The 12,673-nt window shown below is 40.7% G+C and overlaps 1 protein-coding gene across 1 annotated transcript in view; it reads left to right on the forward strand.

The window, feature by feature from the left end:
• Window positions 1–5,454, forward strand: part of RPS6KC1 (ribosomal protein S6 kinase C1) — a 180,031-nt gene extending 174,577 nt beyond the window's left edge. The window contains 1 exon segment of the mRNA XM_006172351.1: window positions 3,425–5,454. Coding sequence (XP_006172413.1) covers window positions 3,425–3,535 — 111 coding nt within the window. The 3' untranslated portion in view covers window positions 3,536–5,454.
• The last annotated feature ends 7,219 nt before the right edge of the window (window positions 5,455–12,673 follow it).

Raw genomic sequence — 12,673 nt, forward strand, 5'->3', positions numbered from 1 at the left:
GGCATATTTTTTTTTTTAGAGAGGTTTTCGCTATAGGGCACATGTGCTCGCCAGACAGACAGAGAGAGACATAGAGACAGAAAGCGAGAAATCACCCCCCAGGGGGGATGATCACGCCACAATCCCTTCTCCTCCATTCTCCTCTCGGGATCTTGGGCACACGCGCACACGCGCCCAGCGTGAGTTATAAGCCACCGGGTCTGGGACGTGAACCGTGGTCGACTACGTGGGAGTACAGCGACATAGCCATTATGCTAACTGCTGGTTCCCATCAAGGCATATTTTTCTAGCACGCTAGAGTCTATAGTAGCATGTCCAGAATCCCCACGTAATTGTATGTGACTACTTCTGAGGGGGGTAGACTTAGACTACTAAGCAAAAATATGTCATGACTTTTCTGGTGACCCAGTATTTTTCCACACTACTAATAATCCTGTTGCATATAACATTATTAATTTATTTTATACATGATTCCTATTTCTGGAGAAGTTAAAACAAGTTTCTTTTTTTATATTAATTTATTTATTTTACTTACTTTCACTGAACATCACAACATACAAAATGCGATTTTCCAGCCAGAATACACTGTAAAGTGGCTTAATCATACATGTTATTGTCAACAAATAATTTTCCCTTTTTCATTTCTTGTATATACATACATATTTTCCCCCTATTTTTTACCCTCTGCCATTTCCCATACTCTTTCCTCTTTGTCTCTGGTATCTGCAGTTGCTTTCCATTCTTTTATTCTTTCCCACATTGTATTGATTCACAACATATTTCAGCTAAATATTTTCAATAGTAAGTTCAGCTGATATATATCCTATCTGTGAATGAAAGTTGACTTTAGGCATGAAACTCTGGGCAGAATGAATATATTATAAAATAGATATAGCCGAGGTTATATAGCTTACTGTGGTCACTAAATAGGTTTTTGTGTTGTTGTTGTTTTTGGAGAGGTTTTTTGCTATAGGGCATGCGTGCTCACCAGAAAGACAGAGACAGAGAGACAGAGAGACAGAAAGCAAGAAATCACCCCCTGGGGGGATGGCCACGCCGCAATCCCTTCTCCTCCATTCTACTGCCGGGATCTTGGGCATGCACACACATGCGCCTGGTATGAGTTTAAGCCACTGGGCCCAGGACTTGAACTGCAGTAGACTACATGGGAGTCCAGCAACATAGCTATTATGACAACTGTTGGTCCCATTAAGTAGGTATTTTTTTTTAAATACATTTTTTTAATTTCAAGAAAGGCAGTTTTAGCTTTAATAAATAAAAATCAAAAAATGTTAAGAGAACTTTTCTTAATACTTAAAGCCAGGAAACAGGTTAGGATTCTGTTTGAATAGTATGTACATGAACCTGTCCACAACTCAAGAGAAGATGAAACTCTTTTAACACCAGAAAACAAAGCATAGAAGATCAGTAATGCTTTAGTCCAAAGTCATAAAATTCTATTTCACCAGTTCAAACTCCTTTACTTTATCTTCTATTGTGGTCCGATCTTTCCGTTTAAATTCTGGAAGATAATGTTCAACTCTGAACTTGTCCCTACCATTAAACTGGCCATTTTCTTAGCTGTTTTAGAAGTCTTATTTCTGTGTGTCTCACTTAAGTTTTCCTTGGATAGCACTGCCTTTAGAACTTCTTGGAGAGCTGGTCTGATGTTGGTAAATTCTTTTAGGTTTTGTTTATCTGAGAATGTTCTTGTCTTCTCTTCCCATATGAAGGATAATCTTGCTGGATACAGTATTCTTGGTTGAAATTGTTTTTCACTCAACACTTTGAATATATTTTCCTATTCTTTCCTTGCTTGCATTGTTTCCGATGAGGCATGTGCTGTTAGCCTGATAGGATATCCTTTGTAGGTGACTTGACATTTCTCTCTTACCAGTCTGAGTATCTTGTCTTTGTCTGTGGTTTTGGTCATTCTGGCTATAATGTGTCTGGGAGAACATCTTCTTGGGTTGATCCTATTTGTGGTCCTTTATATTTCTTTGGTCTGGATCTTTGTATGCCTCTCTAGTTTTGGGAAGTTTTCTTCCAGGATTTCATGAAATAGATTGTCAATGCCCTTATTAGTCTGTTCACCTTCTGGGATACCAGTTATCCAGATATTTGGATGTTTAATGGTATCCAGTATTTCTTATATATTATTCTTATTTTTGGGGGTTCTTTTCTCAGTCTTTGTGGTGGCTTTTACTAATCCAGTGATTCTGTCTTCTACATCTGAGATTCAATTTTCTGTATGATCTAGTCTGCTTTTAATACTTTCAAAGGAGGTTTTGACTTCCTATATTATAGCCTTCATCTCCAACAGTTCTATTTGATTCTTTTTTATGGTATGTATTTCCTTTTTCAGCTCTTGCAAGAACTTCCTTACTTCCTGGAACTCATTGGCTTTTTTCTCCTTGTGTTCATTGTCTCTCTTCTCTTCCATCTCTGTTAGCTTTGTCACTATGAATACTCTAAATTCTTTATCAGACATTTCCATGAGTTCCATTGAACTATCTGTGGATGAAGAGGAGTTATTCTTTTTCCTTTGGGGAGAGATTTTTTTCTTGGTTTCAGATATTTCCTGTGCCCCTTCGGTGATTTCTAGTCATCTGATGGATTATTCGTTTCTTCCTAGTTTGTAAAAGATCAATCTGAGTGATCAGAGGTACACAGGAGGATGTGGTCAGCAAACTCTTTGGTGTTGCATTTTTTTCCCTTTGTGTCACAGATGCAGTGGTAGTTGATGAATATGAGAATCCAAATAGTATTCAGATTTTGGCAACCTTTCACTTAGACCTGTCTAGACACTCAGTGCGTGGAAGCAGGGTGACTTCTCAGCAGAACATCTTCATTGCTCTTATCCCTGAAATCATTGGATCTCAGCTCTAAAACAAGTTTCATTCATTGGATCAAATTATTTCATTTGAGTCACCTAGTCCAGTGAAAGTAGTTTTGGATATGAGGTCGCTTATTTAGACTTTAGGTGTAGTTTAGTCTTGATGCATATACAACTTGTTAGGAGTTGAAAGAGTTATCATGCCTCTGAACTTCCTATTCTTGAATGAAGTAACTGGGTCTCTCAGAATTTAGTGTAATGCCCAAAGTCATGGTATTCTTTTGGAATAGGAATTAATAGGTATAACTATACTATTATACTGTATAAGAATGAGGGAAACAAAGTGAGTTACTCAAGGCTATGTTTCTAATCAGCTGAAAAGCTGTAAACTCAGTTTGGACATCCCCCAACATCCCAGAGGCGGTGGTCTTAGATGTAACTTCCTTTCAAGAAAACATTGTCAGTTGGCTATTTGTCAAGTCTGTTTGTAATTGAGGTTGAATTTAGTTCATGTATTTTCTTCTCTTTTCATTCACCATTTGGACTTCTGTTACTCACTGAATCTTTTTTTTTTTCTTTTTTTTAAAGCTCTTGCAGTTCAACCCTCTGGAGCGTCTTGGTGCTGGAGTTGCTGGTGTCGAAGATATCAAATCGCATCCATTTTTTACTCCAGTGGACTGGGCAGAACTGATGAGATGAACACAGTACAGGGCTGTCTTCATACATTCTGATCTCTGTGACAGGCGTCTCCAGCACAGAGGCTACTCTGCCTCACACTCGCTTATGAAGTACCAAAAGGCTAAGAGAGAACAATTCATTTACAGTTACTGTCTGGACAAGATACTAGCTAATTTTGCAGAGACTGTTACGTACAAACCTTTAACCAAGGTGTAATCTCAGCTTAATCTACAGTAAGTGTTGCAGATGCGTTGTAAACCCAACTGAATTAAGTTTTACTTGAAAACAAAGGACCTTTTTGTGGCAGCTAACAGTGCTTTGTGCTGACCAGAATTAGTTTATATGCTCAAATTAATATTTGCTGGATAATATACTAAAAGTACTTCATGAACAATGTCATCTATAGGGCTTCAAGAGTGTCATCTGTAGGGCTTCAAGAGTGAGGGGGAAAAGAATATACCCATAATGTCTGACAGGAAACCTGTACCATGATGCTGTATGTATCATGAATGGTCTCAGATTATTTCTGTGAGAATGAAACACTCCCTATTGTCAACTTTGTATCTTGTTGTTTGATAATGCTTATTTAGAGACACATATAAACACTGTCTCTCCAACCTCAACTTTTTTCCCTCATCTTTCCATTTCCAGCACCCTTTGCTTATTCTGTCATATTCTGTTCTTCCTACTCCTGTTAACACACATGCAACAAAAAAGGGAAGGGAGTATTTATTTCCCTAACTTGTATCAACTTGATAAGGACTAAGAAATCATGTCCACAATAAACATGGTAAAAATTTAGATCTCTCTTTCATTTAATAACTTGAACTTTTCCCCCCATCTGTTCCTTTTGGAATGTTACTAGTTCCTGTTGCTTTTTCTTATGTTGGACTTCATTTTACTTTTTGACATAGTATACTAAGAACCAAAGGATCTCATCTGAATGAGACAGAATGGCAATCCTATATTATTACTTATAGTAATGAGATTTCCAGATTAGATGATCTACTTGACACTATGTAGAAAGAATATGAGTATTCACACGACTTCAAATGTTTGTGTTTGTTATTTCCTTATCTTGCTACCATAGCCCTTATAGTTATGCATTGTTTATAAAAATTTACTAATTTTTTTAAAGTGTTTAATCTATTTTATAAATTTTCGTATCCAAAGAAGAAAGAAAAAACTCACTGTTTCCAAGTTAGAAGCCACCAGAAATAATCAAAGTTTTCTGTGTGTTTTAATCTTCTTCGTATTTTTGTGTGAGAGCCCACCCACTCCAACTCTAAGAGCATCTGTGCAGCTTCCATCTGCTATCGTCCAGGTTCTCCCATCAAGTTAAATGGGATCAGAAAATGCTTTAGTCAAACAAAGGAAATGTGCAAGCATTTTTCCTTTTTCTGTTTTTCGACTCCCCTTTTTCCTTTTTGGTCCCCTAATAACCCAAACCCCAGCTGAAAGGCTGCAACAATACCAGGTTGGGAAGCAGGTCACCAGGATCATAGCTCAATCAATATGACATCACTCCCTGGAACTGGATTTCGACTCACAAGTCCCCTGGCCTCATAACAGGAACTTATGCAGGTGAGACACAAGAATGACTTCCTGTGTGGGCCTGGTAGGAAATCTGCAAGTACTTAGAGCTGGCCATTACAGGACTTCCTTCCAGAGTGCCCCATGACATGAAAGTAGGACTTCACAACTGAGGTGAAGATCCCTGCCCTACCACATGATTCGGGTCCCTTGGATTCAAAGGACAATAATGTCAACAGATGGTTGCTTTCTCAGTCTGTGCTCACAGTTCCATCAGTTCAATTTTCTCCCTCTTTTTCTCCCTGTATGTTTGATGGAGTTTGTGCCTGATGTAAATACACATTTATAATCATGGTGGACATGAGTTATTTAACAATAAACAGAATGAATGGCTTTGGGGCGATGAACCCAAGTCTGTTTTGTTTGAAGACGAGTACATATTTGAAACTTGAATGTTGTGAGTGATACTGGCTTTTGTGAAGTTGTTTTGTATTTTGTTTAAGCAAGGAAATGGAATATAGGTAGAGATCATAAATGAGTCAGTAGTTACCATTTGACTTTTTTGTGTTAAGATACTCATAAGATAAAATTCACCATTTTAACCATTTTTAAGTATACCATTTACTAATGGCATTAAGTACATTCACACTTTTGTGTAATCATTACCACTCTCCATATCCAGAATTTTTTTTCCATCCTAAACTAAAACTCTGCACCCATTAAACAATAGCTTCTCATTCCTTCTCTCCCTAGTTCCTAGTAGTCACTATCCCACTTTCTGTATCTTTGAATTTAACTATTTTAGATGCCTCATGTAAGCGGAGTTGTGTATCGTTCATCTGTGCCTGGCTAATTTCACTTAGCATAAAGCTTTCAACGTCCATCCATGCAGTAGCATTCCTTAGCATTTCCTTCCTTTTTAAGGCTCACTCTATTCCACTGTATGTGTATATAAAGGGACTTCAAAAGGTATGGAAAACCACAGTTTTACAGTACAAATTTATATTGGTACAAAAAAAAATTGGAAATTGATGAGTACTTTTGACATTTGTGCTTTCCACGAACTTTTGAAGCCCGCTCTCATGTCCTACATTGTGTTCAGCTCTTCACCTGTCAATGGGTATTTACGTTGTTTACACCTTTTGGTTATTGTGATTAACGTCACTGTGCACATTGAGGTATACATATCTGTTCGAGTCCCCACTTCCTTTCATTTAATTTTATATTTATTTTTATAAGAAATTATCAGTGTAATTCACTTTATTATTTTACTATGCTCTTTAGAGAAGTGCTTTTCTAGATAGGCTGCCAAGACCATTGTGGTGCAGTACCACTGTCTTAAATATGGTGAAAAATCTACCATTTCTCTTTTATAGCTAGGTAAGTGAAGCTTCCTCTTTTCATCTCATTTATTTATTTATTTTTTGAGAGGTTTATAGGGTGCATGCACTCACAAGAAAGACAGAGACAGAGAGACAGAAAGCGAGAAATCATCCCCCAGGGGGCTGGCCACGCTGCAATCCCTTCTCCTCCATTTTCTTCCTGGGATCCTGGGCACGCACGCACATGTGCCCGGCGTGAGTTTAAGCTACCGGGTCCGGGACTCAAACCATGATCGACTATAGGGTAGTCCAGCGACATAGCCATTACGCCAACTGCTGGTCCCAATGTGTGCATGATTTTAAGCCACTGGGTCCAGGACTCAAACAGCAATCAACTACATGGGTGTCCAGCGACATAGCCATTACACCATCTGCTTGTTCCTCAACTTATTTATTATAATAATTAAATGTTGGGGGTTTTTAACTGACAATAGCTGTATGTATTATGGTGTACAGTGCAATGTTTCAATGTATGTATGCAATGTGGAATGATCAAATCAGGCTAATTAGCATATCTGTCACCTAAAATACTTATCATTGCTTTAAAATCTATTATTTTAGCTATTTTGAAATACAAAGTGCATTATACTGTTAACTATAGTCATCTTGCTGTGCAATCGTTCACATAGGTCACTAGAACCTATCTGTCCTAACCGGAACTGGATACATCTTGACTACTGTTTTCTCTTACCCTGTTCACCCCTTCCTCTCCCCCAGCCTCTGGTAACCACCGTTCTACTCTCTACATCTATGGATTAACTAACTATTGGAAATATATTTAAACCTATCTTTTAAATAGCTACCGTTCTTGTTGTTTTGACTCTAAAGCTTTTCTATCATATCTTATTTCAGGGTCACTATGAATCAAGATTGAGTTTTGACTCCATGTAATACGTGTACTGAAGAGTACAACATGGAGAACCAATCCTTCCGCTGTGACCAGTGACACTTATTAGGCCCCTACACATAATATGCCTTGGTTGAATTAATTTGCCTTTATGTTAGAAATCCAAATAGACAAAAGTCTGACTGAGGCACTGAAAAACTCTCTGCCTCTCAAGGCCCCTTTTATAGCATTTTTATTGGACCTTCTTAGAATTTACAGTGAAGGCAAAAGTGTAAGATACATCATCCTTTTTTAAAGGAGTTGGTTTAACCTCAGGTATGTCTAAATGCTCTGGAGTAATGGAGTCTGGTATTTCAAGTTCTTTCTTTGAGGACTGTGGAATATAATGAAAGGTCTTAGAGTAGTGTCCTGGTTGTGTCTCTGTGACTAATTAGCTATATAACCTTAATCAAATAATACTATTCTAGACCTTTCCCTCACCTGTAGAATAAAAGGGTAGGTACATTCTACGCTCTGCAAGTATGTAACGGATTTTCTGTTTTTTTGGAGGGAACTAATTTGATAAAGCAACGTTGTAGAAAAGACAAGGTTAATGAACATTTTAAACTGGTTCCTAATTGTTTTTTTTAATAATTATTTTTCTAGTAATCCTAGGGCTTGGGTTGCTGCCATATACCCGCTCAATAGTGTAGCCCTTGGTGGTTATAAGGCTATAAAAATTAAAAATAGAATGAAATATTACAAAGTTATTCCTCAGTCAGCTCCACACTGGAAAAGGGGAGTCAGAGGTTTGGATGGAAGAACATAGAGGTGAAAGGAGGTTAGGATACACCTACATTTGTTCACACCTTAGACCTTTCTTGATCACTGTGATGGTATTCCTACCCCTGTTGCCCTCATCTATCATATCTATGTGTTTATTCGACTCAGTCCTTTGGCAGGCATAATCAGAGTACAAAATTGGTACTTTCTGTTCGTATTTAATGCAGAACATCAACCTCTACCAGGCTAGGTAATTTGGATTTTTGAGTGTTTGGTGTCTACTCAGCTCCATTTTAAGGGTTTCTTGTTAAACCCTCGTGTCGAAGAGTTAGGGAACCACAAAAGCTGTGAAGGCAGCTATTTCTAAATAAAGTTGTAAACGTAATAGCCGTAAGGAAATGGGAAGCAAAGAACTACAGGTTTTTGTGATTTGGCATCACTTACTTTTTCAAGGATAATAAATAGGGAACCGCACAAAAAGCTTTCTTTTGGGCAGTACACAGTCGGTTGGTGCAGTCTGGCATTGTTTGTTTCTATCAGGTGACTTCTTCCCTTGATCTGGGTTTCTCATCTGAGGGAGAAATAGAGGCAGAGAAGATTTTTGGAGTAAGGGAGGGAGTAACCTGAGTGAGGTGGTCTAGGGAGTTACAGCAGAGCGCTTGCCAGGCGTGATGGCCCGCGTATCTGCGGCAACAGAGGGCCGCTTTGTTGAGCTGGATTTAAAGTGCGTTTCTGTGTCCTGCCCCCAGGAAGAGTTAGGCAGCAACTGAAACTATTCCTGCTATCCCAGGGAAAAAAGCTGGCTGGCCTGCTTTTTTGGGAAAGGATCGAGTGACATGCTTATCTAGAGCCAGTTCTATCTCCATCTTGCCGAAGACAGCTGGGCCAGCCCGGAGTAAAGGACGAGGCCAGGAGTGTCCGCAGAGGGCCGCCGCGATTTCTCTGGGGCAGGAGTACTTCTCTGTGAGTGGGGGAAGGAAGCAGGACAAATGAACCAGCTTTGGGGCACACTGGGGATAACTGGCATCCTGCTTCTGTACGTTTCAGAAACTTTTCCTATCACAAAGGTCATTTCTCTTGGAATATTGATCCAGTTTCTCCTAAAAGCTTAGGCGTTTGGTTGCGTTAGGAATCCACAGACAGAAGTTTGATGACTCGCACCCAAAGAGGGGAATGTCAAAGCACTCGACAGGAACTTGCGCCCCGGTTCAGGGTTAGTGACCTACGTGTGAGGGCACCCTTATCACAGGGATGAGGTATAGGAAGGTGACTTACTAGAGACACACAGAAAGCAAGAAGAAAATGAGCCAGATAGTGTTGGCAAAACATTAATTTTTTTTTTTTTTTTTTTTTTTTTACATCACTTCAGTCTCTCAGGATTGTCCTAGGAAGACATGTGTCAGGTATTTGAAGGATCTGTTTTTAGCCAAAAGATTCTGGATGACTAAGAAAACATCTTTAAAACTGAACTCTCCCTCCTGACCATGTGTTCCACTGCTTTCTCAGTTCTCCTCTTTATCTCCATCTACCTCTCTTCCCCCATTGTGGGCTTCTCCGGTCACTGAACAAAAGATATGGTACTTGCCTTCAAGGGCCTTATAAAATAAAACGTAGGGAAAAGAAGCAGCATAAATAACAAGTAGGGCAGAATGTGGTGCGTGTTCTAAGGTACCCAGTACGATGCGCACACAAAGGAGAGATCTGAGCAGCTGCAGGAAGCCTTCCTGTATTGGAGCAGGACCTTGAAGTGTAAATAGGATTTTTTTTAAGCATAAGGATATTTTAACTTTTTTTTTTTTTTTTAATTTTGTTTGGGGAGGAGGAAAGTTTCTAGGGAGACAAAAAAAAATAATTGTGTACAAAGGTGCGGGCATGGGCAAATGTGAAGCTGTGAGTTTTTGGTCGTGGTTGGTTTGTGGATACATGATTTTGAAAGGCAGGCTGGGGTCAGGTTAGATGCCATGCTGAGACATTTGGACTTCATCCTCTAGGTTCGGGGAACCCGTGAAGGTTCTTAGGGAGCTGGCATTACTGTAGCCTGCTGTTAAAAAGATAGTTTTAGGGTTAGAATGGAGAATAAATTGAAAGGAGAGAGATTAGAGGCAGGGAGAACAGTTAGGAGTTATTACAGAAATTCAGGCAAGAGATAAACTCCAGAGTTAAGGTGGCAGAATAGAAAGGACAGGTGTACATAATCACCCTCTCGTCTGCTGCTCTCGCATGTACAGAGTAGAGTTTCCCTATCAAATAATTGCTTTCCTTTTTTTCTTGAAGCCAGTTTATACTAGGAGATTAGGGATGGTTATTTGTAAAGCCACCCTCTCCCCCAAACCCCAAGGGATCACCAGAGGCAAACCAGGAGAGTTGATACACTGTCCCCCGATTGGTCGAGAGTGATATTCACTATCCAGAGTTCAAAACCCCTGGGTCTCAACTCATTCTTTCATCATTTTGTGGCACTCCTTTCCACATTTTGCTTTTAAATAGTTGGTTTGCTTTCTATTTGGACGGCTTTTCTGATCTTTGCTCTTAGAAGACATACGTCCTGCCAGGTGACTTTTCTCTTTGTACCAGACCTCTGACATACATTTAGCTTAGCTCAGTGCTTCTCGAAAAGTGGTCCCCAATCTGGGTCAAGGGAATACGGGTGATTTTTTTTTTTTCTCCCTCTTCTTGCAGTTTTTCTTTCAGTTTGAAATTATTTCCAAATATAGGTTTTAGGAAAATGAGGAGGGAAAAGTGAGCCCAGACCATCATTAACACACCGGGGAACTAGTTCGAAATGCTCGTTCTCAGACCCTATCCCTAACCTGAGTCGGTGCCCTGCGGGCTGGCTCAGCAGTGTGCTTTTATGAGCACTTCCAGGTGATTCTGCTGCAGGCTCCGGTTTGAAGTTACTGCCTCGGCGGTGTGGGATCCTGGGCACCCCTCCCTGTGCTGTGTGTTTTGGATGTGAAGACCTTCCCAACTTCATATATTTCCTAGGCGGCTGGCCTTGGGAGTCCTTGTAGCAGTGAGAACAAGAGAAGATACATATGAGGACAAGGAGGAAGGGAAAAGGTAAGAGTAGACAGTTGGGTGAAGAAAAAATCGGAGCGGGCGGGGAGACCCCAAAGGAGGAGCATATGGTGGCAAGTGGTGCGGTTCCCCAGAGACTGAGCTCCTGCTCTGGTAGGTTCCCATGACCGAGTACTCACCCTTTACAGACAGCTTCTGTTACCACAGATCCATGTTATAAGTAGATGGGTAAATATCAAGTAATATTGATTACTTGTGTGTTGTGGTTTTTTAAATTTATTTTTATTTTTATTTTTTTAACTTTTGTTTTAGGAGGAGGAGAGAGGGAAGTATTTTTGACCTTGTAATCCTCCACCCCAGCCTCCCGTTTAGCTAGGATTACATGTGTGCGCCATCCCTCCAGCCTATTCAGGTCGGTCTGCGGACTGAACCTAGGCTTCCCATGTAGCCCTCATCTTGTGTATTGGTGCCCTTCTGCTTGAGCCCCTGCAGCTGCGCCCAAAGCCACAGTGGAAATTCAGTATTTAGTCCCCACATTGTTCACAATCTGAATGCAAAGAATCAAAACCAAGTTGGGAAAGATACCAGAATGTGGTCGTTGCATTCTGACAGTGTAGCAGAGCTGCTCCAAGCTGAGGGGACCCAGCTGGGGATACTTTCGGAGTAGACCTGGTTTCACCTTTTGAAAATGGGCATCAAGCTTCACAGTAGTAACGTGAAATGAAATGTCCCCTGAAGATTTAGTGTGCATGTACGTCTGGGGGTGAAGGGAATGCGGGGCATTCATTATGTTTTTATTTTTTACCTGAAGTTAAAGATCTCTTGTTTATAAAGTAGCAAGATGAACCTAAACTACTATTGATAGTCCGTGCTTTGTACGGGTTTTCCAGCAATGGGCAGAGGTTCCCACTAAGTGTGTGTGCACCCCCCCCCGGACACTCTCCCATAGACACTGATTATGACCTGAGTCACACCCAGCTGGTTCTGGTTAAGTAATGTGGTATCTGGTGAATAGAGAGAAACCAGTTTGACCCAAGGAGAATTAACCCGCTGCTGGGAAATGATCTTGGGGACTATTTCCCCAATCTCCTGACTGCAGAGGCCTGGAGATTGGCCTCTGTGTGGCCTTTTGTTCTCACTGGCTTGTGTACCTGCCTCTCAAGTGTCCTGAGCAGCTCTTGCAGACATAAGATATGGGGTAAAGGAGCTGGTGGATACTATTGAATATTTTGAGAACTGCTGTCTTTATTCTCTTGTCTCTCCTTCAGACCCTAAACCAAGGTTCGTCCACCCCTCCTGGGCCCCGCCTCCACCTCCTGTGACAACACTGTTATCACCATAATGTCAAAAGTCACTGCAAGGCACAGGGCTTTCTTTTGCTCACACCCCATTCCTGATATGGGAACATCTTCCCTGATCTGGATCTCGCCCCCATCGTTTAGTTGGCCTTGCTGGTGCTGGTAAACCTTGGCACCCAGAGAGCAGGGAGCCACAGCCATCCTGATGCTGCCACCCTCTGTCCCTCTGCTGCGGATTTAAGCTCTACCCCGTAGCTTGTCTCCACTGCGGGCCATCATGGTTTGAGGGAGAGGAAGGAGGGGAGAGCAGTCGCTGCCT

This window comes from Tupaia chinensis, unplaced genomic scaffold, assembly GCF_000334495.1.
Source record: "Tupaia chinensis unplaced genomic scaffold, TupChi_1.0 Scaffold142846_1, whole genome shotgun sequence".
In the NCBI taxonomy this organism is placed as follows: Eukaryota; Metazoa; Chordata; class Mammalia; order Scandentia; family Tupaiidae; genus Tupaia; species Tupaia belangeri.